The sequence below is a fragment of the Leptonotus elevatus genome, chromosome 2 (genome assembly GCF_054856555.1).
Source record: "Leptonotus elevatus isolate MCC_2025b chromosome 2, RoL_Lele_1.0, whole genome shotgun sequence".
NCBI classification, from domain to species: Eukaryota; Metazoa; Chordata; class Actinopteri; order Syngnathiformes; family Syngnathidae; genus Leptonotus; species Leptonotus elevatus.
The window spans coordinates 16955843-16979649 of NC_141240.1; the positions used below are offsets into that span (position 1 = coordinate 16955843).

The 23807-nt window shown below is 38.8% G+C and overlaps 1 protein-coding gene across 2 annotated transcripts in view; it reads left to right on the forward strand.

Moving 5' to 3' along the window:
- LOC147178624 (copine-9) overlaps nucleotides 1-23419 on the forward strand; it is a 74908-nt gene extending 51489 nt beyond the window's left edge. For both annotated transcript variants that reach the window (XM_086068563.1, XM_086068562.1), the window contains 14 exons: nucleotides 422-485; nucleotides 1799-1902; nucleotides 3720-3824; nucleotides 5752-5793; nucleotides 6782-6857; nucleotides 7265-7318; nucleotides 7868-7929; nucleotides 9191-9237; nucleotides 10294-10475; nucleotides 12325-12452; nucleotides 12736-12838; nucleotides 15878-15935; nucleotides 18512-18585; nucleotides 21283-23419. In XM_086068563.1, coding sequence (XP_085924689.1) covers nucleotides 422-485; nucleotides 1799-1902; nucleotides 3720-3824; nucleotides 5752-5793; nucleotides 6782-6857; nucleotides 7265-7318; nucleotides 7868-7929; nucleotides 9191-9237; nucleotides 10294-10475; nucleotides 12325-12452; nucleotides 12736-12838; nucleotides 15878-15935; nucleotides 18512-18585; nucleotides 21283-21447 — 1264 coding nt within the window. In that variant the 3' untranslated portion in view covers nucleotides 21448-23419. The remainder of the gene's footprint in view (nucleotides 1-421; nucleotides 486-1798; nucleotides 1903-3719; nucleotides 3825-5751; nucleotides 5794-6781; nucleotides 6858-7264; nucleotides 7319-7867; nucleotides 7930-9190; nucleotides 9238-10293; nucleotides 10476-12324; nucleotides 12453-12735; nucleotides 12839-15877; nucleotides 15936-18511; nucleotides 18586-21282) is intronic.
- The last annotated feature ends 388 nt before the right edge of the window (nucleotides 23420-23807 follow it).

Genomic DNA, 23807 nt, shown 5'->3' on the forward strand with positions numbered 1-23807 from the left:
GGCTTCCTGAGAGTATATCAGCTTTGTGTTTAATTAGAAAGGCTTGCATTTAACATCGATTAAGTTCATTTGGGAGTAAAATGAGTCAAGATCACTATTATGTCAGTATCCATTCATTTTTGTATCTTTTTATGAGGTGGTGTAAAATGTAAAATGAGAGCCATTTATTGGCATGCCACATTTTGTGATCAGTCCACGTTTATCGTTATTATTTTGATTAACCAAAATGGCTTTCTTTTGGTTATTGGTTGGTTAATAACTTAGCAAGTTGATGTGGACAGAGATTTTCATTAACCAGAGGTAAATGTGTTTGCATAAAGGTGATTGTTTTAAAAAAGTAGTACGATATTTATGAACAGAGTACCACATATCTACATGCAACTATATGACTAATTTCATGCATCAATCATCTTTTTTGCAGCGGAATTCCAGGCAAGAAGTGTGGGGTCATTATCTTAACTGCTGAGGAGCTCAGTAACTGCAGGGTCAGTAGCCAAGCGCTCGCCGCTCACACACCCATATGCACACACGTAAGCTGTGCCCCAATAATAGGATGTACACACACAACTCCAGAAAAGTTTTAATGATGGTCCTAACTTTTTATAAGGTAGCATGAAATGTGACAAATGAGCTGGAGTTCCGCATGTGAATCACTGAGTCTGAGCTCAAGTATATATTTCTTTCCCCCCGCGATGATGGGAATATAAATGTTCAATCCCCGATGGTGTTGCTCCACTTACACTTACTTTTACTTACGTGCATTCATGCTGTTGATACACGGAATGAATGATCTCGTGATACTACTATAATTATTAAAATAATCATAATGATAATAATTACATTAATAAATAAATAAATAACAATCCAAATACTGTATAAAATATGAACATCTGTAATATGACTTCAAAAGGCCTTTTGGTGATTTTTTTGTGTTATTTCCAGCCATGAAACACTTTCGTATCGTAACGTCCACCATTGTGAACTAATGACAGATACTCAACTGTGCATCTGTAATAAAACTTAAGGCTCGATTTGCACTACATTGTCCATGTGTGTCATGACAGCGAACTCATGACCAAAAACATGTCATCTCAACCATACAAGGTTGAACAATAAACATGAATCTGATAAATGTGACTGCAGTGTAAGCGGGCTTGTGGCAAATATTCTGTCAATGAAACGCACTGCATGTAACAAAGGGAGAAAGAGACATGAGACCTGTTCTGTTCCGTTTAATATGTGCACACTGACAAATTCATAAGTTTCTAATAATGCCTTACGACTGGATGCGATGAATACGAGGTTTCATCAAGGACAATCTATCCAACTGTCCTTCTACTAAGCCTACCAAGCATCTGAAAACAACAGCCTTAATAAAACAGTGTCTCATTAATGGCCGTAACCACCCATAAATATGTATGAGGCTATTCCCCATTCCTACTTGACTATATTACAGATGATCCGTGATAAAAATGGTTTCTCCCACCGATAAAATGTATACTTCTAATGAAGCACTGGGTCGAATTCACAGCGTAATATATGCAGTCATTATGAAGATGTGGTTCGACTGCTTGCCGACTTGGGATTTCGCATCTCCATTATACAAGTTTAACTCTGACAATTGCTTTGAATTCGAGCGGTGTATGGAGTTATAAATTGCTGTGTCTGTGTCGCAAAAAGCTGTAGTCTCGAAAAATAAATTGTGCAACACAGCAGGTTGCTGACTTTGAAATCTAATTGTATCTTAATAAATGAATAGAAATGATTTTCATCTAGCCTTATTTATCTTCTCTCACAGGATATTGCTACTATGCAGTTGTGTGCCAACAAGCTGGATAAGAAAGACTTTTTTGGCAAGTCAGACCCCTTCCTGGTTTTCTACCGCAGCAATGAAGATGGAACGTGAGTCTGAGAAACCTCAAAGGCTACTTTTAGCCTATGAAAACTAATAATTTGGGTCTATATTAATCATTATGCGATTTGTTGAGATGTGTGATGCGTTATTTAAATGGTCCCTTATTTTTAAGCAGTGTAAGAACTTGATTACTCATTCACTGGGATTTGGAAAGGTTGTTGTAATCTTGACTTTGAGTATATGATTCAAAGTCACATGAACAGATTTAATTCAGAAACTTAGATGAATCAAAGCAAGTTCTAACATGACAGCAGTCGTGTTAAAACTTGCAGTTTCATATTTGAACAAAATGTGTGTACAAAAAGATGACCATTAAAAATATTTTATACATTCTGGACCAGTGGTAGGCGGTCTGGAATATCTTCCAGTAAACTAGGAAGGTCAATTTGAAGGTAGGCTAATGGGCTTTTTCTTAGTTTTTGCTCAGCTCATAAATAATTACGATCTGATCATTTTATCAGCATAATGAGTGACCCAACGAGAAAACATTGCTTGGTAGTGCGTCGTTGTTGTCCTCCGACTGGTGCGAGTCTATTTTTTCATGTATTTTGTTGTAATGGAGAGCCACACATTATATCACAACCACTTATTGTAACCATGGTTTCCCCTAGTACTTTATAGGCCTGGCGGGACACCAGACTTTTCTGGCAGTGCACTTGTCACCGCGTTATAGCGCAGAATAACTAACTTTGAACAGCAACATACACAGCAACTTAGTAAGTAACTGGGAAGAAAATAATGCAGAGTTGACGCACAGCCCCCGGGTTTATGGAGGACGACCGGAAATAAAGTTGGAACGTCACCGCAGACGTCAATAGTGAATACAGGAAATAGAGCAATGTACAAGTACAACAAGTAATGTACAAGTACAACAAGTAATGTACAAGTACATTGCACAAAATAGAAACCTGAAATATTGTCTGTGTAGTAACTATCCAATCTATCAGCAACATTATGTTATTTTTAATGCTGTGCTACTGTGAACACAATTGATATTATTTATTATTTATTATTTATTATTTATTATTTATTATTTATTATTTATTATTTATTATTTATTATTTATTATTTATTATTTATTATTTATTATTTATTATTTATTATTTATTATTTATTATTTATTATTTATTATTTATTATTTATTCATTTTAGTTGTATTTGTTAAAACCTTATTTCAAGATTGTGCCTTTTTATAAGACTCTAGGTTTAAGTATCGTTAACAAAAGTCATATAATAACATACAATTGTCATAATTTTAAAAATTCCTGCCAGCTTTAAGCGTTTCTCTTACAAAAACATGGTGAGCCGCTGATGGGGTTCTCTACCACCAGGCTTAGCAAGTTTTCTGGTGTAAAGCAAAATTGACATTTTTATTTACGGAAGCTAAAATTGTGGAGTTGAGGTATTTTAAAGTTAGCTTTTTCGTGACTAACAAAAATCTGTCGCTATCTAAATAAATAATCATCATTAAAATATAATGCATAAATCCTCAAAAGAAAGCCTGTAGAAATTCTCTGAGGACTCTGGTGATGAAGAAAAACTGTGTGTATAAACAATTTTCACATTACTTCCATTCCATGTGGTTTCACTTGTTTATCATTCTGATTCAAATAAGCCATCGAGACTGAACTCAAACGTCTTTGCCCGGGCAAAACTCCTTCTGCTCATGTCCCCCAGACATCCTGACGTAGTCACATGGCAATACGGAAAATAAAATGCTTTGTGATTCTCATCAAGAAAGCAAACGAACTCGTGTTTTGTTCCATCTCTTTGTTTCTCAAAGTCTGTGCCATTTTCCTGGCAGATTCACCATCTGCCATAAAACAGAAGTGATCAAGAATACGCTGAACCCGGTGTGGCAGCCCTTCACCATCCCTGTTCGAGCTCTCTGCAACGGCGACTATGACAGGTCAGAAAACAGCTGCCACATTCATACATAAATGCATGCAAAAACTGAAGCGTAAAATGGTGGCTGTTTTGATCATGCATGCATTTTATGCGTGGACCATTCCCCCTATATAAACCGATGTAGGATCCCTGAATACATCGGAGGCGAACTTTGGAAGTAGATGACATCACCTGTTGCCGGGGCGGTCAGAATAATGCCAGCAGTCGGTCATTTTGTCCCGGGGACCAGCGCTGGTGTTATTGAGATCGCTTTGGTTTCCACAGCGCACTCTGCATTACATTGACATTCCGACTGTGCCGAGCAGATGTGATAGCCACTTGCAGCCAGGTGCACTCTGCATATACTTAAACCCTTTCACGGCTCCTGCCTAGCTGCACGTGTCCTTGTGGGAATAAAATCATAGTATTACACACCTAAAAGTGTGGACGTTGGATTAAGCTGCATGGCATTTGAGATTTTCCTCAGCACCAGTCAAATGAAACAGCAATCCTCAGATGATGCAAATCTTTCAACGTGTGACATAAACCGGGCGCAGATATCACGCTGGCCTTTTTTTTTTCCCTAGCCACTATAACTCAAAAAGCAGTGAGTAGCAGAATGACTGGGGGCTATTACCAGCATAATTTTACATTTGGTGTCCTCATGAGACACCACTGCTTTCCGTGTGGGAATAAAATTGAATGTTAATAGGTGAGCTGGGTAAGTCTATCATATTCAGTAAAAAAAATGGACACCTAAATGGAATGGACAACAAATAGTCTGCGCGATTTAATACAGCTGAACTATGCATGAAGCTAGCTAGCAGCAGCAGCAGCAGCAAAAATGGCTCCCATTTTTTTCACACGGTTGCCTGGCCACAAGCTGCTAGGCAACATAGGCACTGCTCCACACATGAAAAATTTTTGGAGTCATTAAACGACCTTTAGTTTTTACGGTTGTGCTTGAAAGTTTACATACCCCAAAGGTATGTAAACTTATGACCACAACAAATTTTGCAATTGAAGTGCGACTGGTGATGTTTCACCCCAGCGCCATCAAAGTGTACAAGAAAATGTAAATGTGTCCTTTGGAATGCTTCCTCTGTCAAGTTTTGAACTACAGTGGCGTTTTTCGGCTATATTTCTGCAGGGAGTGCACGGGAACATTTATAACCCGAAATGAAAACAATACATCGAGGCGCACAGCAACAGCAAAATATCACCAGAGGATAAATATTGGGCTCAGGATGTATCACGAAAATGAGTACTGGACTCAAAACACCTTCATAAATTACAGCTGTACCATTCGGCTGCCTATAAGAAGTGAGTGGGAGTCAGAACCTGCCAATATATCCCAAGAATTAGATCATCAATGACACTAACAAGTGTTCATGAAAATGGAGACTGTATAACATGGTCACTTTCTCTTTGCACCACCGACAATATGCGAGAGCCCTTTGTGTATACTGAGCTCTATTTCATCATCCGTGCTCCTGATGAATTCCATCTTTATTTCCATCCTGTAGTCAGTGTTTATAAGAGCATCTGTGGTAACCTGCTCTTTCCCACTTGAGTTCTCTTCTGTCTGTCGCTGCTACGTGCAGTGCATTCCCTTTTTGTATTTTTGTAAAAAAATACAATAAAATAAAAAATCATCCCCATTCCCTGCACTTCCCCGGTCCACCAGATTCTTCTAAGGGCGCCAAAACATCTCTGAAGATAAAATATTTAAAACAAATTTAAAAAAAGCAACTGTTTTCACAATGCATTGTTGCAGCCATTTTTCAATGAAGCACTCGGTTTGCTTTGTAGTGCCAGCAGGTGCTGCATTTTTAAAATTGAACAGTGTTGCAATTCATATTTAACCGTATTTCTGCTGGCAGGGGAAAACATTGTTGAATCATTGAATTGCACTGTCACTCTCATAAATAATATGTTCTGTATTTCAGGACTGTAAAAATAGACGTCTATGACTGGGATCGAGATGGAAGGTAAAGGCATGTTACTTCAGTGTGAACCTTAGAGTTATTGATGAGGGATTTTTTTTAAAGGTCTTTTTTCATTGCACAACATAACAAATAGAAGTTAATGTCACGTATCTTTGCTATTAAAAAAACCAACCTCTTTGCCCTGTAACAGTTTTAAATTGTGACAGTTGTTTTATGTTTGAGATCATGCACAGTAATTTATTGTTGGGACTACATGTGTGTGTGCTTCCTGGTCCTGAATGAGAATTATTTTATTTATGTCATAAATGAAAGGCGTTATGAATCGTCACTGCTGTAATTTTGCCCTCCAGACAATTTCATGCATTTTGTGTTTTTCAAAAGGTCAACATAATCATAAATTTTCTATTTAGAAACAATTCATGGCTGCCGGCAGACAGGCCATTCATTAGCATCTGAACTTTCCTCTTTTTCCACCTTGCCTATGCAAAGTGTAGAGAATATGCTTTTGATCGTAGGCTTGTTTTTTTTTCCCTTCCATTGCCTCCCTTTTTTTTTTTTTTATATATCAGCGTTTGTTCCAGAATGTTTCATATAGCAGCATCCTCTCTTTAAACTCCACTTTACAGATGTCATGTCTGCTGTGCGGATGTTGTGTATTGTGGTGATGACATTTGTTGGCATTAGTTACCGTGTATCGCTATGCTGTAAGCTAATAACAGCCGCCTCTGAACGAGAAAAGACAGCATTCATTTAAGGAGACGTGTTTATGTAGCGCATATAGCGATTACTTGGGCAACTGTTTTCCATTCCCACAACATCTCAGCATCTAAACTTTTAAAACTTTCATTCCAACCTGTCAAATTTGTATTTGTGTGGACTTATGACTGGAACATAAAACTCACACAGTGACAATGCAGCAAAGGCATTGTTGTTAATCTGTCAGACCCACAGAAGGAGATGTGAATAGGCTTGACACTAGGCTTGTCTCGGACGATGACATTTGGGTTCATGTGTGGGTGTGTGTCTTCAGCCATGACTTCATTGGCGAGTTCACCACGAGCTACAGAGAGCTGTCACGGGGACAGAACCAGTTCAACGTCTATGAGGTGAAACCCAAAACAATGATGTTCAAATGTTAGCGGAATAACACAATTTCCAATTTTCCAGTAGTGATTAGTAACATGCTGCAACACAATCTGGAAATGCTGGAAAAATCATGTTTTTTGTTTCATGCAACAACAACAAAAAATGTAAATGTCCACTTACTTTTTTTGTCTACCCTATAGATTAAATTACAGCATGTCGTTAAGAAAAAAAAATGCTGATAGCTGATGATGGATGATGCTATTAACGCATACCACAAATGAATCATCTTCATCAGCTCTATTGATTTCCTTTCGGTTTACATTCATAGACAGTCACAATGATGATTGCTGCATTCATTTTCATTTCAAATCATTTTGCAGTGTGTGATACAGTAACCTCATATACTCCTTTCTCCCATCACCGACAGGTTTTAAATCCCAAGAAAAAGGGCAAAAAGAAGAAGTATGTCAATTCAGGAACGGTGAGTTTTTCCGCTTTGCCTCCACTTTCCTGTTTTTGGGGTGGCAGCCGCTCTTCTGTGAGGACTTGGGCTTTGAAGCCACGGCTTTTGTAAAAAACAGAATACGTAATGGAAACTGCAGTAGTTGTTGGAGAGATGTCGGTTTGCTATTGAGATTCCCTTGAGCAGGGCAACCTCACCACCACCCAAGCTCAATTGGGGCAGTGCTGATTGCACACATCTTACATTCTGGATCTCTCCTGGCTTTCCTGCATGTGTGATTTGGTTATGAGTGTCGTGTATGATACAAAAATACACAGCAGAGCATAAATTGAATTTCACCCCGTGGCATTATAATAAGCAGAATACATTGAAATTAAATTGGAATTATTGGCTTCCTATTGGTATTTTATGTCAATTATGTCTTATGCCTTTCTCTCCCAATGTTTGCTGTGCCGTCTGGCAACCTGTATGTCTTTGTCCCTTCCCATTGGCATGAATTTGGCTCCCTTTTCACTTCCACTTTGCTGTTTACCTCTATGTGCGTGTCCGTGTGTGTGCAAACTCAAGGTAACTCTGCTGTCCTTCAAAGTGGACTCCGAGTACACCTTTGTGGATTTCATCCGAGGAGGGTGAGTGGAATAATGATTAGTCTGCTCTCACTGTGTCAATGCCACCCAGTTGCGTACACATGTGTCCGTGTGGGTGTGCGTGTGTATGTGTGTGTGCGTGCGTGCATGCTTGTGTGTGCTTTGACACTCCAAAGGCTTTGTGAGCATCAGAATTCTTATTGACTTTGACAAAATTGCACTTGAGAAATTTTGCACTGCTAAATCTCATATGTACACACCTGTATGTATTCCGTTTATTCGCTTCAAATTGAGTATTTTATTTGTTTTGCCTAAATAGAAAGTGGTAGCATGAATATTGCCACAGCATACTAATTAGTAGCCTGGCCAGCCACACCCACTTTCTTGAAAGACAGAAATTGGGTCTGGAAAGGCTGCCATTGGCTGCGACTTGGCCTGGCTCGAAATGGGCGGGCAAATCAAATTTGTTTATTTGCTGTGACGTATTCATCGTGAGCAAAGTTGCTCTTTGGCGCCGGGAGAGGATCATCACACAAAACATCAAGTTTTTACCGCAACAACGACATAAGTCATTTACTACTGTCTCTCTTCGACAAGCCATGGTGAATTTTCTCCGTTTCCGCACCGCTGCTGTTTACTTACGGATTTACATATGACTATTATATATTTCATATGTACATCCTTGTATTTACTACCCTTCCACACCTATGTCCCGCTTTTATGACGTCAATAGTTTTACTTTCAGTTGTACTTGATCTTTGTTGGAGAAATCTCAAGAAATGTGTGTACTTTACAAAAACAAATTCAAATAGCATCGCCTCGTAAATCTAAAGTATTCTATTCAAGGATGAGCTATTCGAAAGCTATTAGAACAGTCTTTGATTCTAAATATGTTTTCTATTTGATGATTTTACATTAATTGCAAGATTTTACTCAAGTAAATATCTGTTACAAGCGTTGAAGAAAAAAAGTAGAAGCAAAAGTAGAAAAGTGTGATTAATCGCATTTACTTACGGAAATTGTGAGATTAATTTGTTAAAAGTTGACAGCACTACTTAAATTACGATGCTTAGCAATTTTATTAGACCACAATCCAATGTAAGGCCGCAAATGGTTGAAATAACAACACGGTTACCTGTTTATTAATGAATTAATATATTTATTTTTTACTGGTTCTGTTTCCAAATCGTATTTATAATGCCAAAACTTACTGTAATGATGATTGTTATCTAGGAATTTTCACATCTGCACACTGACTTGTGTTTTTTGTTTTCACTTTTGCGGCGAATTTCTTGCAAACCAGGACGCAGCTGAACTTCACTGTTGCCATAGACTTTACAGCATCAAATGGTAAGATTCTTCTTCTTTCGCATTGCCCCTAGCGCCAACCCATTCATTGTCTGTGTGCTGCTTTGTTGCGAGGGTGCAGGGCCATGCAGTGGAGGCTGAAGGTTGAGAAATAATCAATTTTGGTGAGCGTGCTATGACAATTTTTTGGTGCATCCAATAAGAGAGATGGTGGTGGAGTGATATCACAGTAAAATAAAAATAGATTCTGGGGTACTGTTACAGTCAAATAGGGGAGAAAAAAAAAGAGGAATCTGAAGAACCAGTATCTAAAGCTCTGGAACACAAGGCTGAGGACGTGAAAAAAAAGGAGGGAAAAAAAGATGAAGGCAAGAAACTGCTCCCTGGAGTAAACCTCAAAGTAGCCTTTATGGTGCTCTGGCTCATGGGTGAGCCTAAAGGCCCCCAGATCCCGCCCTTATTTTTAGAAGCAAAGCCAGGGCTTTTTGTTGAAACGGTGACAAATACTTATTCTAAGGTGCATACCACTTTCTTTGGACGTAAAAGCACCAGGCTATTTCCCACCAAGCGCCAAATATGGGCAAGCTTGAACCATGCCACCAACGTCCCTTTTCTGTCTATGCAGTTTTGATCAGTTAAAATAGGGAATAGATTGCCAGAAGTGAATTCAATTACTTTCTGTTCTGGGTGAATAGTGTGCAGTTTGTTTACATTTAAGAACCTCTAAAAGTCATATTACATTATTCAGTTAACTAATCATTGATCACCCTCACGAATGGACTTCCATCAGTAAACTAGCATCCCTGTTGAACTGGCTAACTAGAGCGTGATGATTTCTGTTTTAATATTTTATATGATCTGGTTATTACTGCATGTGTATGTTTTTTTCAGCAGGGGGTGTTATAGTGCCCCTCAATGGTTTGGACTATGCGTTTCAATATTGGCCTACATCCATTAATTATAACTAAATAAGATATAAGACACATCATATCATATTAACCATGCGTTTGCGAAGTTACCTCGTATAGAACAGCGAGTGAGAAGGTAGGGGGTACATTTTGCCTTCTCTTTATTTTACTTTGTTTGCCTCCATGCAAGGTAATCCATCTCAGCCAACCTCACTCCACTATATGAGTCCCTACCAGATGAATGCATATGCCATGGCCCTGAAAGCAGTGGGTGAGATTATCCAAGACTATGACAGCGACAAGCTCTTTCCTGCCTATGGCTTCGGCGCTAAGCTGCCCCCTGATGGCAAAATCTCCCACGCGTTCCCACTGGTAAGAAACACACCAACGTTTCATATCACCTGCGGAGGACAAACACACACATATGCACGCTCACTCACACACACAGAAGACCCGTAGCAGGATGTGGTTAGGACCAGGAGTTGTTGCTGCGACAACAGCTGGCAAAGAAGTTGTGCTCATCTGCTTGCCAGCAGGAATCTCCCAGCATCCCTCCACCTTGCGACTTGCGTCCTTCCGCTCAGCTCTCCAGACAGCCCCCACTTTGTCACCCAAATACCTTTTGCCTAAAGTGTATGATTTATCTATATGTATGCATGAATAACCTTTTGGAGTAGAGCGGACAGAAAATAATATACTAAACAGGAAATAAAACCGAGCTGGATACAAGACTAGATATGAAACAATGGGCCAAATGCGCTGATGACCGGTATAAATGGCACAAATGTGCAATCCAGGGGCGTCTAATCCACAAAGCACACACAGATGGGAAAATTCATAATTAACTGTGCTGCCAACCAGATGTGCTCCGGAGATTTTTGTGTGTATTTATATGAGGTAATATACATATATCTGGCGCAGAAATTGCCACCTCAATGCAAATGAGACTCATTGATAAAAAAGCATCTAATTCACTAAAACCAGCACTAATACACTGTTTGAGTGACGCAAACCTCATCTGTTGAAGGCTGGTGTAAATCATTGAAGGGTGGGGGGGTATTTGCGATTTTAAAGGCATGACATTCCAAAGCAAAACGCTTTTGTCTATTAACTGTTTTGTAACAGTTCCATTCGCACCTCCTCGGTCCAAGCTCACGTTCCGAAAATTTCATCTATCTCCCAACTGCTATTATTCTATTATCAAGCACTGGCATGCGTGGTAAATCAGGTGCAAAGTGTGGGCGTGTTTGCGCTAATATATGATTAGAGCAATATGCGATGTGAATAGGATGTTAAGAGGGAGCAAACTGCGGTTGCGAATGAAGTGCAATTTATGTGGACACAATGCATTCTTAGTGGATTTGGCCCAATATGTAGTAAGGAAGTTCCATTCCAGGATGCAGGTTGCCAGTCATCATCACACACAATTCGGGGATGTCAAACAATTTTTTCCTGCGGACCACATCACAGAGGGCCATTATGACTGTGTAAAGCATATCAATCAAAAATCACCTCATCTTTTCTTACATACATCTGCACAATTGTCTCTGCTTTTCATTGTTTTCTTTTTTAACAACAAATTTAATTTGAATGTTTGTTAACAATATATAGTTGCAAAATTGTAATTGTTTGAGTAAAAACAGCAATTTTACAACATATTTATTGCCAAAAAGAAAAGAACAAATCGATTTATCAAGAAGTATAAAGTTGACATGCTGTTTTTGCTTTAGTGGGCCACATATTGTAAAATGATGTGGCAGGCTGAAACTGGTCCCCTGGCCTTGAGTTTTACACATGTGCTTTAGATGCTCACTGCGCTGATGAATTGCTGAAGTCCTTGTTCTCTCCTGAAAATGTTACTCAAATTCACAATTTTACTGCCTTTGTGTCATGCACTATAAAGTACCAGTTTAAGAATAATCTGGATGGTGCACAAATTTGCAATCCCAATTATAGACAGTCACAATGATGATTGCTTTTTAAAAAAAAAAATGTGTTTATAACTTTTGTTCTGTGTGTACAGACACAATTTGCATTTATTATAGATGCTTAAAATGTGTTTGTGTTTTTTAAGATGCCATCAGCTTGAGAGCAAAACTTTCAAATACATATACGGTACTATCAATATGAATGTGGGGGTTGAGGAATGATGGACTTAAAGCTAAAAGTTATTTATTTAAACAAGTGCCAGCCTGTCATAATGCATTGCATTGTTTTGCAGGGTGGCAACAGTGACAATCCAAACTGTGTGGGCATTGACGGGGTCATGGAGGCCTACTTCCAGAGCCTAAGAACTGTGCAGCTGTATGGACCTACCAACTTTGCACCTGTTATAAACAAAGTGGCAAAGTGAGTGTTTGTCAAGGCTTTGGGAATAAGTTGCATTTTTAATACAACTGCAATTGCATTTGTTAATCTTCATCTGAACTATTAAATTCAGTTGGCTAAATTACAAGCAGAGGACAAAAGCTTGTTGTTTCTGGAATAAACCCTAGATCATATGTATGTAATACTGTTGAAGACAGTGGAAATATTGTCGACTTGTGTGCAATGTTCCTTTATAGTCTACGTTTAGCCAAAGGGGTGTGTGTGTGCGTCTGTGTGTGTGTGTGTGTGTGTGTGTGCGTCCCAGCTGTGCATCAGAAATAACAGATGGCTCGCAGTACTTTGTCCTGTTGATGATCACAGATGGAGTCATATCTGACATGGTCCAAACCAAAGAGGCCGTGGTCAATGTGAGTAAACACACATGTTGGCACAGGCATGTTTCCAACATATTTCTTAAGTTTGCATAAATTCCAACAGATTGGTCGTACGTGACTGATCATTCAAGCCATGTCAATCCCATACGCAATATTTAGCTTGATCAAACCCTTATAGAATGGGCGCAGATGGCGGGGGGGGGGGGGGGGGGCACGTCCCCCACACCTTCATGATGAATGAACTAGGTCCCCCCTGACTTAAGAATGCATATTATATTTTTAGTTAAATATGCAACGGTAGGCACAAGCTAGCAAGATTTGACTGGACTAGACTGGACGACTTTTTATATAGCGCTTGAAGTCAAAAGCAGGTAAAGATGTGCCTCACTTCAACTTGTGCTTACAGTAGTCAGTGCTGTCTGGCCAGACATTTATTTATACAACTGACTTTAAATACAAAAGAGAGTCATAGTGCTAAATTTAATACACCAACAGTGAGTGAACAATATCATTCAATAAAATTGGTGGATGAACAAAATGCTCCTATTACTACCAATAATAATTATAAACTGTATCATCTAATATTAACACACACAAAAAATAACTCTTAGTAACTACTTACACAATGCTGCTTGGCATCTTGGGGATTTTGGCATTAACTTCCTTTTGTTTTGAGCGTACAAGAAAGTGGTGTTTTTTTTTCAAGAACTCGGATTTGTATTTTATGTATAAAAAAAAAATATATATATAATTGTTACAGTTTTTCTCCATTATTCGCTCAATGCTACCCGCTCTTAATCAGGCACTCTCTTGCTGCTGCATAAACTAAATGCTACCACAGACTACGTTTACCTGCCATCAATATTTGGGTGAAGCTCAAAATTCCGTTTTCTGATACATTCAGGATAACCTAGTAGGGTAAATTAATTATTAAATTAATAATTGTTAATTATTAAATTAATAATCAATTGACTCATTAATTGAAGGAGACTCAAACTTAATATTTAAATTAATTTTGAGAGCGTCTGCGGAGCACCACATCTATTTTTAATAATTTTATCAGGATAATAGATGAGAACCTCGTTGAATCAGTCATTAAAAGTAAGGTTATATGTACTCTTTAACAATTTTGTGAGTTCTTTGTTCAGCTTAAAGTTTAATATAAATTGATAAAACACACACACAGTACACAAACAGGTTTCGGTTTTGTGCACGTTTAATTTCTAATCGATTTGGGAAAATCTACTTGGAATTTAAAAGACGCAAAACTCTAACTACTGTGATAGAAAAAGAAACAAGAACTAAAATGAGAAAATAATCACAGAAAAACAAACAAACATTAAAAGAGGTAATGGAACTTTTTAATCAAGCCAACATGGGACCCAACATTTAACCTAATTGCTTAACCCAATTGGAGGCACCAATTTGTACAATCTGGTTGATATTTGCAAAGTTGCACTGACAGATGGTCTCAGTTTGGCTCAAGAAGCGGTGATAGGGTCCTGGATTGGAGGTTCACCAAGCCGTTGAAGAAACAGGTTCAGTTTAGGAGAGAGAGAGAGAGAGAGAGAGAGAGAGAGAGAGAGAGAGAGAGAGAGAGAGAGAGAGAGAGAGAGAGAGAGAGAGAGAGAGAGAGAGAGAGAGAGAGAGAGAGAGAGAGAGAGAGAGAGAGAGAGAGAGAGAATCAGGGTCTGCAGAGGAGCCTCACGGCCTGGGAGTCGACCTGCCGGCCTTTTTGGGGCCTTTTTAGTTACTGTCTCAGAGTTCCGTTTTAGCCTGGCAGGGACAAAAGCAGCATGTTTCAGTGTCAGAATATCTAGGCACGATCTGATAACAATCTTGCGACGAATATTTAATTCCCTGTGCAATATTGGGGCACCTTCATCAATAGGGTCATTGTCAAAAGCACAGGCCATATTCGTGACAAAAGTGGACTTAACGTTATAGACGATAGGCGTATTTACGCAAAAATTTGCCGCAGCGGACTTTATTAGAGGAAATGAAATGTGTGTTGCTGAAAGAAGGCGGAGATAGAGAAAACCTTGAGGTTAATTGTGAACCGACCAAGTTTAATTCATGGACAATAGGTGCGTTTCCATTACCCTCAGTTTAGCGCAAAAGGCAAGTTGCGTAAAAGCAAGCTGGTAATGGAAACACATGATTTTCGAAAAAACTCAAATATCGGCAAAAAGTTTTTATGCTATCATAAGGTGTTTTTTGAGACGTGTGGAAAAATAGAAGTATTTCGCAAAAGTGTAATGGTAACACTTTTTGCACATTCCCTGTAGTCATGTGACCCCCGCCCGGTCATGGAGGAAAGGAAGTAAGAAGTACGAGGCCACTCGCTTTCGTGTCGAAGCTGCCTCCGGAGGGGTTAACAAGTCTTTTTAAGCACAAAGCGATTCAGTTATGGAGCCAATATGCCGCCGTTCAACGCACGTCCCATATTGTTGCATGAGAAATGGCTGTTGCCCCTGGCAACGAGCAAACAACGGCGCACATCGTCGTTGTAATAAATTCTTCTTCTTTTTTTGCCAAAAACTGTCATTTAAACGCAGCTAATGTTGCCATGGTAACTGACCGAGAGCTTAAATGACCTCTTTTTATGAAACAGGCTAGAGTTACCTCTCTTTCTTTGGTTTCAGTTACCTCCCTTTCTGAAATGGAAAACGCAGTTTCCCACATTTCAGGGTTTCTTGACCCAGAGTTCTCACTAAACCTGCTTTGTGAAATATCCCCCAGATATCCTATCGAGACAGATGGGAAATGCTAAATTTCCAATTTTTTAGGCCTCTGCCAATTAATGGATAGAGAACAAGGTCAAAGTGTAATATTTTGAGGATTTGCCAAAACAACGGTGTGAAGACCCGTTCATTGTCCTGTCCTTCATTTGACCCTAGCCTGCATTTCCAAACGCAGATTAATTGCTTCACCCTTTTGAAGTGAAATAAAATCCATTGTGTTTGCATTTTGGCCTGCAAGTATGCTTTTCACTATGCCACAATGTATGTCTGTCTGCTGTCACTGCTCTGAATGTTTACGTCTTCTTTCTTTTTGCTGTCTCCTGCGCAGGCAGCAGCACTTCCGCTGTCTATAATCATCGTAGGTGTCGGGCCCGCTGAGTTTGATGGTGAGTTGTTGTTTTTTCCAATATTTTTTTTAGGTTGTGATATGATTGGGCAAAAACTAATGAATGACAAATAACGATTCATTTTGAAATGTGTTTCTATTTCTACTTTTGTAGCTATTTAAAAAGAAAATAACTAATCTACTGGTTAGTATCGTAACAATCTCCAGAACTAAATATGCAGTCATTGGTGTGCAGTAATGGGATGACGTCAAATCAAACTATATATACACATATGACACATTGTTTTTCTCTCTATAATCTCTTTTTTAATATATGTCCCATAGCTTTGTATTAATTACATGTTAATTCCTAATCATGATTTCTAGCAAGAGTGTGTTTTTATGTCTGAACCTTTTTTTCAGTCACTAGTTTAGTTTCAGTAAATGGTTTATACTGCAACTGCATTTAACAATATAAAGGGTACCCTGCCTTTCATCCAAAGTCAGTCGGGATAGGCTCCAGCTCTCAACAACACTAACCAGGATAGTCGGTGTCGAGAATGGTTAGAACGGAAGAGAAACGATAACATTTCACACTCTCGATCCATGTAAAATTCCACAGCAGAAGAAAAGAATCCAATGATGGACTGACCTGAAGTTATTAGTCACGGTTCCTAAGATATAATTGGCAATCTTGTCAGAGAGAAAAGGGAGGAACGTCATTTTTTTTTTTCGTGGTGAATTTGCTTTCTCCAGAAATTCCTTTCCATGGTTCACCTAGGTTTTATTTTCAGACAATGTCGATACATTTATTTGTAATCAAGGGTGCCATCACTTGATATGGTTGAATTTATTCCTGCCAGCGGCCTTGAGCCAGTGTAGTTTAATGTCACAGTCTGCCAACAGCTCTGAATCTTTAGCTGATGCTCTGCTTCAGGGATGCGTGACAATTTAAAGCTCATCCTGGGTTGGATTGTCCTTTATATTCTTTTAATTCCAAAATCCAAAGTCAGGATTAATATTGAATGCAATCAGTCATGTTTGAAGGTCACACGTGTGTGTGCGTGTCTCGACAAATATTATTTCAATAGTCATATACTGTACTTCAAAATACCTATTACATAATGGACTGAATTCCAATTGTATGAGAAATACCGCCTCTAGCGCTCTTCCATGGTTGTGTTTGTTGGTCTGAGCGCATCGTGACGAGCAGCAGATTCTGCAATCCGCGGTCTGCACTCTGACAAGAAAGAACAAGGCAATTGATTCATCTCTTTCTTATTCTTTTAGTGTTAATGTCAGCTGGAAAATGTTAAGTAATAAAAAAAAATACTGATTACATATGTGCAAGTATATGAAGATATTTACTCACAATGTCTCAAATTTTAACAAAAAAAACCCACTACTATTTAGGGTCAGCGTAAGTCGAAATAAAAAACAACCATACAAATCATAAATAAATGGCAGAAAAAAATTATTATTATTATTATTATTATTATTATTATTATTATTATTATTATTATTGGATGTCTATACACTGTGCGAGACCAGGACCACATACACACCAGTCAAAAGTTTGGAGACATTTTCAACTTCTATTGTGGGAGAAACCATGTCCAACCCTTTGACTGGTAAGACAAAACATGACAAAAGAGGCATTAAGTGGCTCTTTGGGGTGTACCTAATGTTGTGGCCGATGGTCATACAGTGGTGCTCAAAAGTTTACATACCTTAGGGCAGTGGTCCTCAACCCTTGTCCTCCGTGACCGGTATCCAACCTGTTTTCCATGTCTCCCGCAGCCAACACAGGTGATCCATATCATCAGCTAATTAGCAAGCTCTGGAGAAGCCTGATAACGATTCCCACCTGTGTTGGCTGTAGGAGACATGGAAAACAGGCTGGATACCGGTCCCCGAGGACCAGGGTTGAGGACCACTGCCTTAGGGCACTCGTAGGGCATAGGTGTCAAACTCCGGTCCTGCAAGTTTTGGAGGCTTCCCTCTTCTAACACAAGCTGATTCCAATCAGCAGGATCGTTATCAGGCTTATGCAGAGCTTGCTGATGAGCTGATCATATATCAGCTGTGTTGGAGAACGGAAACATCCAAAACCTGCAGGAATGGGGCCCTCCAGAACCGGAGTTTGACACCTATGTCGTAGGGTATGTGAACTTATTAGCACAACTGTTGTAGTAGTGGTGAGGGGTGACACATACACTTGTGCTCATAAGTTTAACTGTATATGACCTTTGACATATTTCCAATGTGGTGTTTCATTTCTACTTGGCTACAGAATAGATTAAATATGTGATGACTGGTGATGCTGCAGATGAGGATTTCTAAACGCATTTCTCCAACAAGTGCCCATTTATTGTTAGCATAAATGTCTTCTGCAGCTCTCCCGCAGCTTCACATTTAAACTACTTGGCTTCTCAATTTTCTGACCTGTGATTTAAATGTGTGTCATCTTTGCTGGAGCCATGACATTTTTTGTTGCATAAAATGTTCTATCCACGTCCACTCAATACCTCTCTCCCCATGCCGTTCCATTTCAGTAATTACAATAATCATTTTCATTTTCCCCCTCAGTGGCCCTATTATTGAGTCATTCTTTCACTCTTTTGCCGCTGCTTTTAGCAATGGAAGAGCTGGATGGAGATGAGGTGAGAGTATCCTCCAGAGGGCGCCTCGCTGAGAGAGACATTGTGCAGGTACTCATCACCATTCCATTGAACTTGGTTGGGTAGATTTTAGTAGTAACACAGGAGTGCATAATGAAAGGAGGTTTCTATCCGGCTCTAAAATGGTTGCTTTCTTCCACTTTAACTTAAGAAAAAAAAAAGGGGGGGGGGGGGTGTACCCCTTGTACCCTTTGTAGTGTACATGTTTACATCAACACAATCTCCAAAAAGTGTCCTTTATTGATTTACATGCACACAAACATTAAAGATAGATAGATAGATAGATAGATAGATAGATAGATAGATAGATAGATAGATAGATAGATAGATAGATAGATAGATAGATAGATAGATAGATAGATAGATAGATAGATAGATAGATAGATAGATAGATAGATAGATAGATAGATAGATAGATAGATAGATAGATAGATAGATAGATAGATAGATAGATAGATAGATAGATGGATAGTTTTGCCTTTCAAACTCTGCCGATATAATAAAATGTACTTATCTCTAACTACTCAATAAATCCATTACACTATTGTTTTTATACAATAATAATAACGATAAAGACATGCAATTGTTCTGACACAAATTCATACATATCTCACAAATAGCACCATCTTCTTTGCTGTAATTGATATTTATATGAAGTGTGTGAATTTTAAAAGAATATTGTTTAGGAGTGTTCGTGCTATATAGCACGAGCAGCTGTGAGACACTAAAACTGTAAAGATAGGAGGCGTAGGCCTATGCATGAAAAAAAGAATGCTAATCTAGCATCAGATTAGACATTAAAGGTCATTTTGTATGGCTACTAGTAAAAGCCTCGCTGACCTATACTCAACATTTGCACAGATATAGAGTTTGCTAAACGTTCTAAGGCAATTTACATTGATCAAATGCTTGCTTATTGACTGCATGATTTCTGCTCTCAGGACAAAGCTGTATTGATATTGCCATCATGCTTCAGCGTCGGCGCCCTTCTACATTACTGCCCGCAGTTTGTTGTACAACTACATTTGCATGCATGCTGTAAACCTCCAATTACCTTTCACCTTTTAATGACAATAACACATTGTAGAGAAGGAGGGTGACATCAATCGATCATTCCACATTCACTGCAGCCTACGTGTTATTGATCCAAAATGTTGTTTATTTTGCATGGCAGCAATGCTGACATTCCCACCCACCCTAAGTCACATGGTTCTCATGAGAAGAACAGTCATGTTGTGGCCAGGGTTCTCCTACATGGCACCAGTGGGAAGCATTTTGTTTACAGGAACAACAAAACAGTTGGTTGGAAAGTAGGTTGACAGAAAGTAGACCTTGCCTTATGCCTTTAAAGTGAGACTGCAGTAGCCAGTCCAAAATACACTACCTGCGTATACTCCTCATAACCTTTAAATCCGCTTTCAAAGTTCATTGCCATCTGTGGGTGATTACAGTTGTGGTTAAAAGTTTACAGACCCTTGGGATATGTAAACTTATGAGCACAACTATAAATGTACATCAGCTAAACGTTGCTTAAACGTTGCTACTTTAGTTGTAGCAATACAGCACTTTCCATGTTCCAGCATACATTGAGTCCACAAGCAGTGTTCTATCCATTTCACGTTACCTTGCTTGCACTTTCATGATGAAAAAAAAGCACAGTGATAAGTCAAATTTGAGCTGGATGTGTTCTTTGAATATCAGCCAGTAAATTGGCTTTCACTTGTATTGCGCTTTTCTACCTTCAAAGTAGTCGAAACGCTTCAACACTCCTCATTCACCTCCTGATGAGGCAGCATCAGGAACACCTGGGGGTTCCGTATCTTGCTCAAGGACACGTCAACATGGTCACAAGGGCTGAGGATCGAACCCACAACCAGTCTACCAATTGAGCCATGCCACCCAACATTAACTCATTCACTGCCATTGACGGCTATAGACGTCAAAAATTCATTTGAACTATTTCTGTTAGTTTAACATTTTTTTTCCCACTTTTGTTAACAAGAGTATGAAAACCTAGAATTGTTTTATTGTACATTTAGAACAGATATAAAATTTGTGATTAATTGTGAGTTAACGAGTGAAGTCATGCAATTAAACTACTAGAAATTGTTTAAATGAATTGTTAACGTCTATAGCCGTCAATGGCAGTGAATGAGTTAAAAAACCCAGAGAGACGATTTTGATGCTATCTTGGTTATTTCTGGACCAAGAACGGCAACAACGAGCCGTAAATTGAAGCAGCTTTAATTTTTTGATGAGATTTCGAAATGTCACTGTACTCTAGAAGTCAGGTATCGGTGATAAAAGTTGTGCCTCAGTCTGATTCTTGGATTATCTACCAACTATGTTTTTCTATTTTTGGCTCTGAGCAGAGAAGGACAAATCAATAACTGATAAATAATATAGTATAGTTCAATGACTTCATAAAAGAGCCATAGATCAGCTTCTATGGGAGAGTACATGCGGAACAGGATTCATAAGCAAGCGATTGAAGTCATAGGAACACTTTATATGTAGTTTTTTTTTTTATAGTGTAAACTTCTCTAAGATTGAAAGAGATTGGGGAGACATGTCACGCTCTGATGAGATGTCGTTGATTGATCGTGTCTCCTGTCACTTAAATTGGTCTATTAGTCAAAAAGACAAGCAAGTGCAGCAGCATTGTTTAATCCTAATTATCCAAACAAGTAATTGAACTTGGTTGACTTTTGTTCCCCGCCACTCCAGTTTGTTCCATTCCGAGACTACGTGGACAGATCTGGAAACCAAGTCCTCAGTATGGCGCGGCTGGCCAAGGACGTCCTCGCCGAGATCCCCGACCAACTGTTGTCCTTCATGAAGAGTCGAGGAATTGAACCGCTGCCAGGCATCACTTCCTCCCCGATTCCGTAACCGCTCCAAGCGATCTCGCTCGTCTCCGCCTCTCTCCACCCAAAACTCTGCCCTCCTTTTTGACTTAACAATAAAGTCACTGGCTCTCACAAAAATTAACAACTACTTTGCGTTGCATTAATTTCTAAGACATAAAATAAAAGCCATGATGTGGCAGTAATGGTCTTGGCATTGCCATTTGCTTAAATCCCCTAGAGAGCATATTTATCTGGTTTTCTATGATATGCTGCAATATATAGTCCTCAATTAATGAATTTCTTTGGTCACTTGTTTTTTTTTATCTAGTTATTTTTTATTTGGGGGGGTTGCAAATTATAATAATAATTCACTTGAATCAAATAGAACTAGTAAACGGTTGTCTGGCATGCACAAATATCCAGTTCTTACCAATAAACACTTTTACACACACACATACATGTACACACACGCAATTCATTTTGCCACACCCACCCATCTTTTCACTGCGTGAAGTAATGCTGGGTACAGATTTGCCCTCCCGCTGTTAGAGAAATGCCAGTCTCCCTCGCTGGCTGCCCTGCAGAGAGGAGGAAAAGGAGGAGGAGGAAGAGGAGGAGGGAGTGAAGAAATGAAAAGTGAAGCAGGTGCAAGAGAGCGAGGAAGGAAGTGAGGAGGACAAAAGGAAGATCCGGAGACTTTAGCTTGATGCCTGAAATGAAGATGGAGGATGGAGGGAGAAGTAAACAGAGGAAGATAGAAGGCACACATTTCTCTTTCTGATGGGCATTGTATGCGTTTTTTTGTGGAGGAGAAGCTCCCTGATGGACAAATGCACATTATTTGAAAAGCAATAGACTTGATTGAGTGCAATGTTTGCCCTATGCATGTCCCACCCCCCCACCCCCTCCTGCTGTGTATCCTCCCGCTACGACTTGACTGGGTGTCAGAAACTGAGCTGTGAACAAAGGTCGCCCTCTTGTGACCATCATTTGTACAGACAGACTATCTGTATTATGCATGAAAACCACTATGATCCATTCGTCATACACATCGTTATAATAATTGTGATGAAATGACTAAATAATGTAGTCTAATTCATCCACATGGTGTATTTTTTAATATCAAATTTTCAGCGTGAAGATGGTGGCTTAAGAGGATGCTGTAAACATTTGTGCAAGTAGGTGGAACAATTTTAAGATCTTGTATTATGATAATATAAAAGATTATGTTGTCCTCGAGTCCCTTGCATGTTGGGGAATAAATGTCTAAGTGCGCAAAAATAATCTGATCACTGCTACTCAATAAATTAGTCAAATATACCAAGCGGCCACAACATTAGGTACACCTTCACAGATCTCCGGTAGAATAGCTTTCAAATAAATTAAAAAAAAAAAATGATTTTGCTATGATCATAATTTTACATAATTTACTTTTAGGTATATTTATTTTTGTGCTTTGCAAGACCTGCACAGAAAGGTCTTGCTAATATTGCTTATTGCTAATTGCTAATTGGAATCTTGGAATATTAGAAACCGTGCTGGTGTACTTAATATTGTGGCTTTTGGTGTACCTATGTCTGAATAAGTGAGTTTTACTCGTCAATCAAGTATTGTGTGCATTGTCTTGCAGCGACCAAGCAAACTTGTCATTTGGATAATTTGTCATCATATACACTATATTGTAATATATTAAAAGCTCAGCAAGAAACTAGCTCATAGAGTAAAGTATCTGAATGAGAGGGCTTAAAGCCTGTGGTCTTTATTTAAACAATAGGATATTTTTTATCTGTCTCGTATCATTGGCTTATGCATGAATAGAAATGTCCATATATAGCCCTTAGATTTACTATACAGAAAATTACATTTCAATTCATTATATGATTAAGAAAAAAACACTTTCATGTTAGGCGCTTGGTAGCAATACAACAAACTTTTATATTCTATGTGATGCTTAATCTATATTGTATTTTGGTGTAATAAATGTTTGAACTGCTAATCTGGTCAAACACAAAGTGGTTAAATGTTGAAGTTTTTGATCTAATGGTTGGTAGAGTATGAAGCGGGGCTGTGCGTTAAATGGTGACTTTCAGTAGTTTCATGCAGGGGGCGTCAAACTTGCTTTCAGCACAAGCAGTTATGTTCTATTTATGGGTTCTCTCAGGGGGCAGTTTTAACAGTGGAACCCTGTACATGTTTAATCGCTAAGGGTGCAACGGTACACCCCAAGTAATAGTTCACACCTTGGTTTTATGGTCACGATTTGGTTCACTTTGCATACAGTGAAGAAACAAAATGGTTTTGCGGGAACAAGAACGTTTTAATGACATTTAAAATGAAACTTCAAAAATCATTAAATGTTTTCTTTTTAGGAAAGCGCAACATCAATTGTTTGTTTTAATTTTT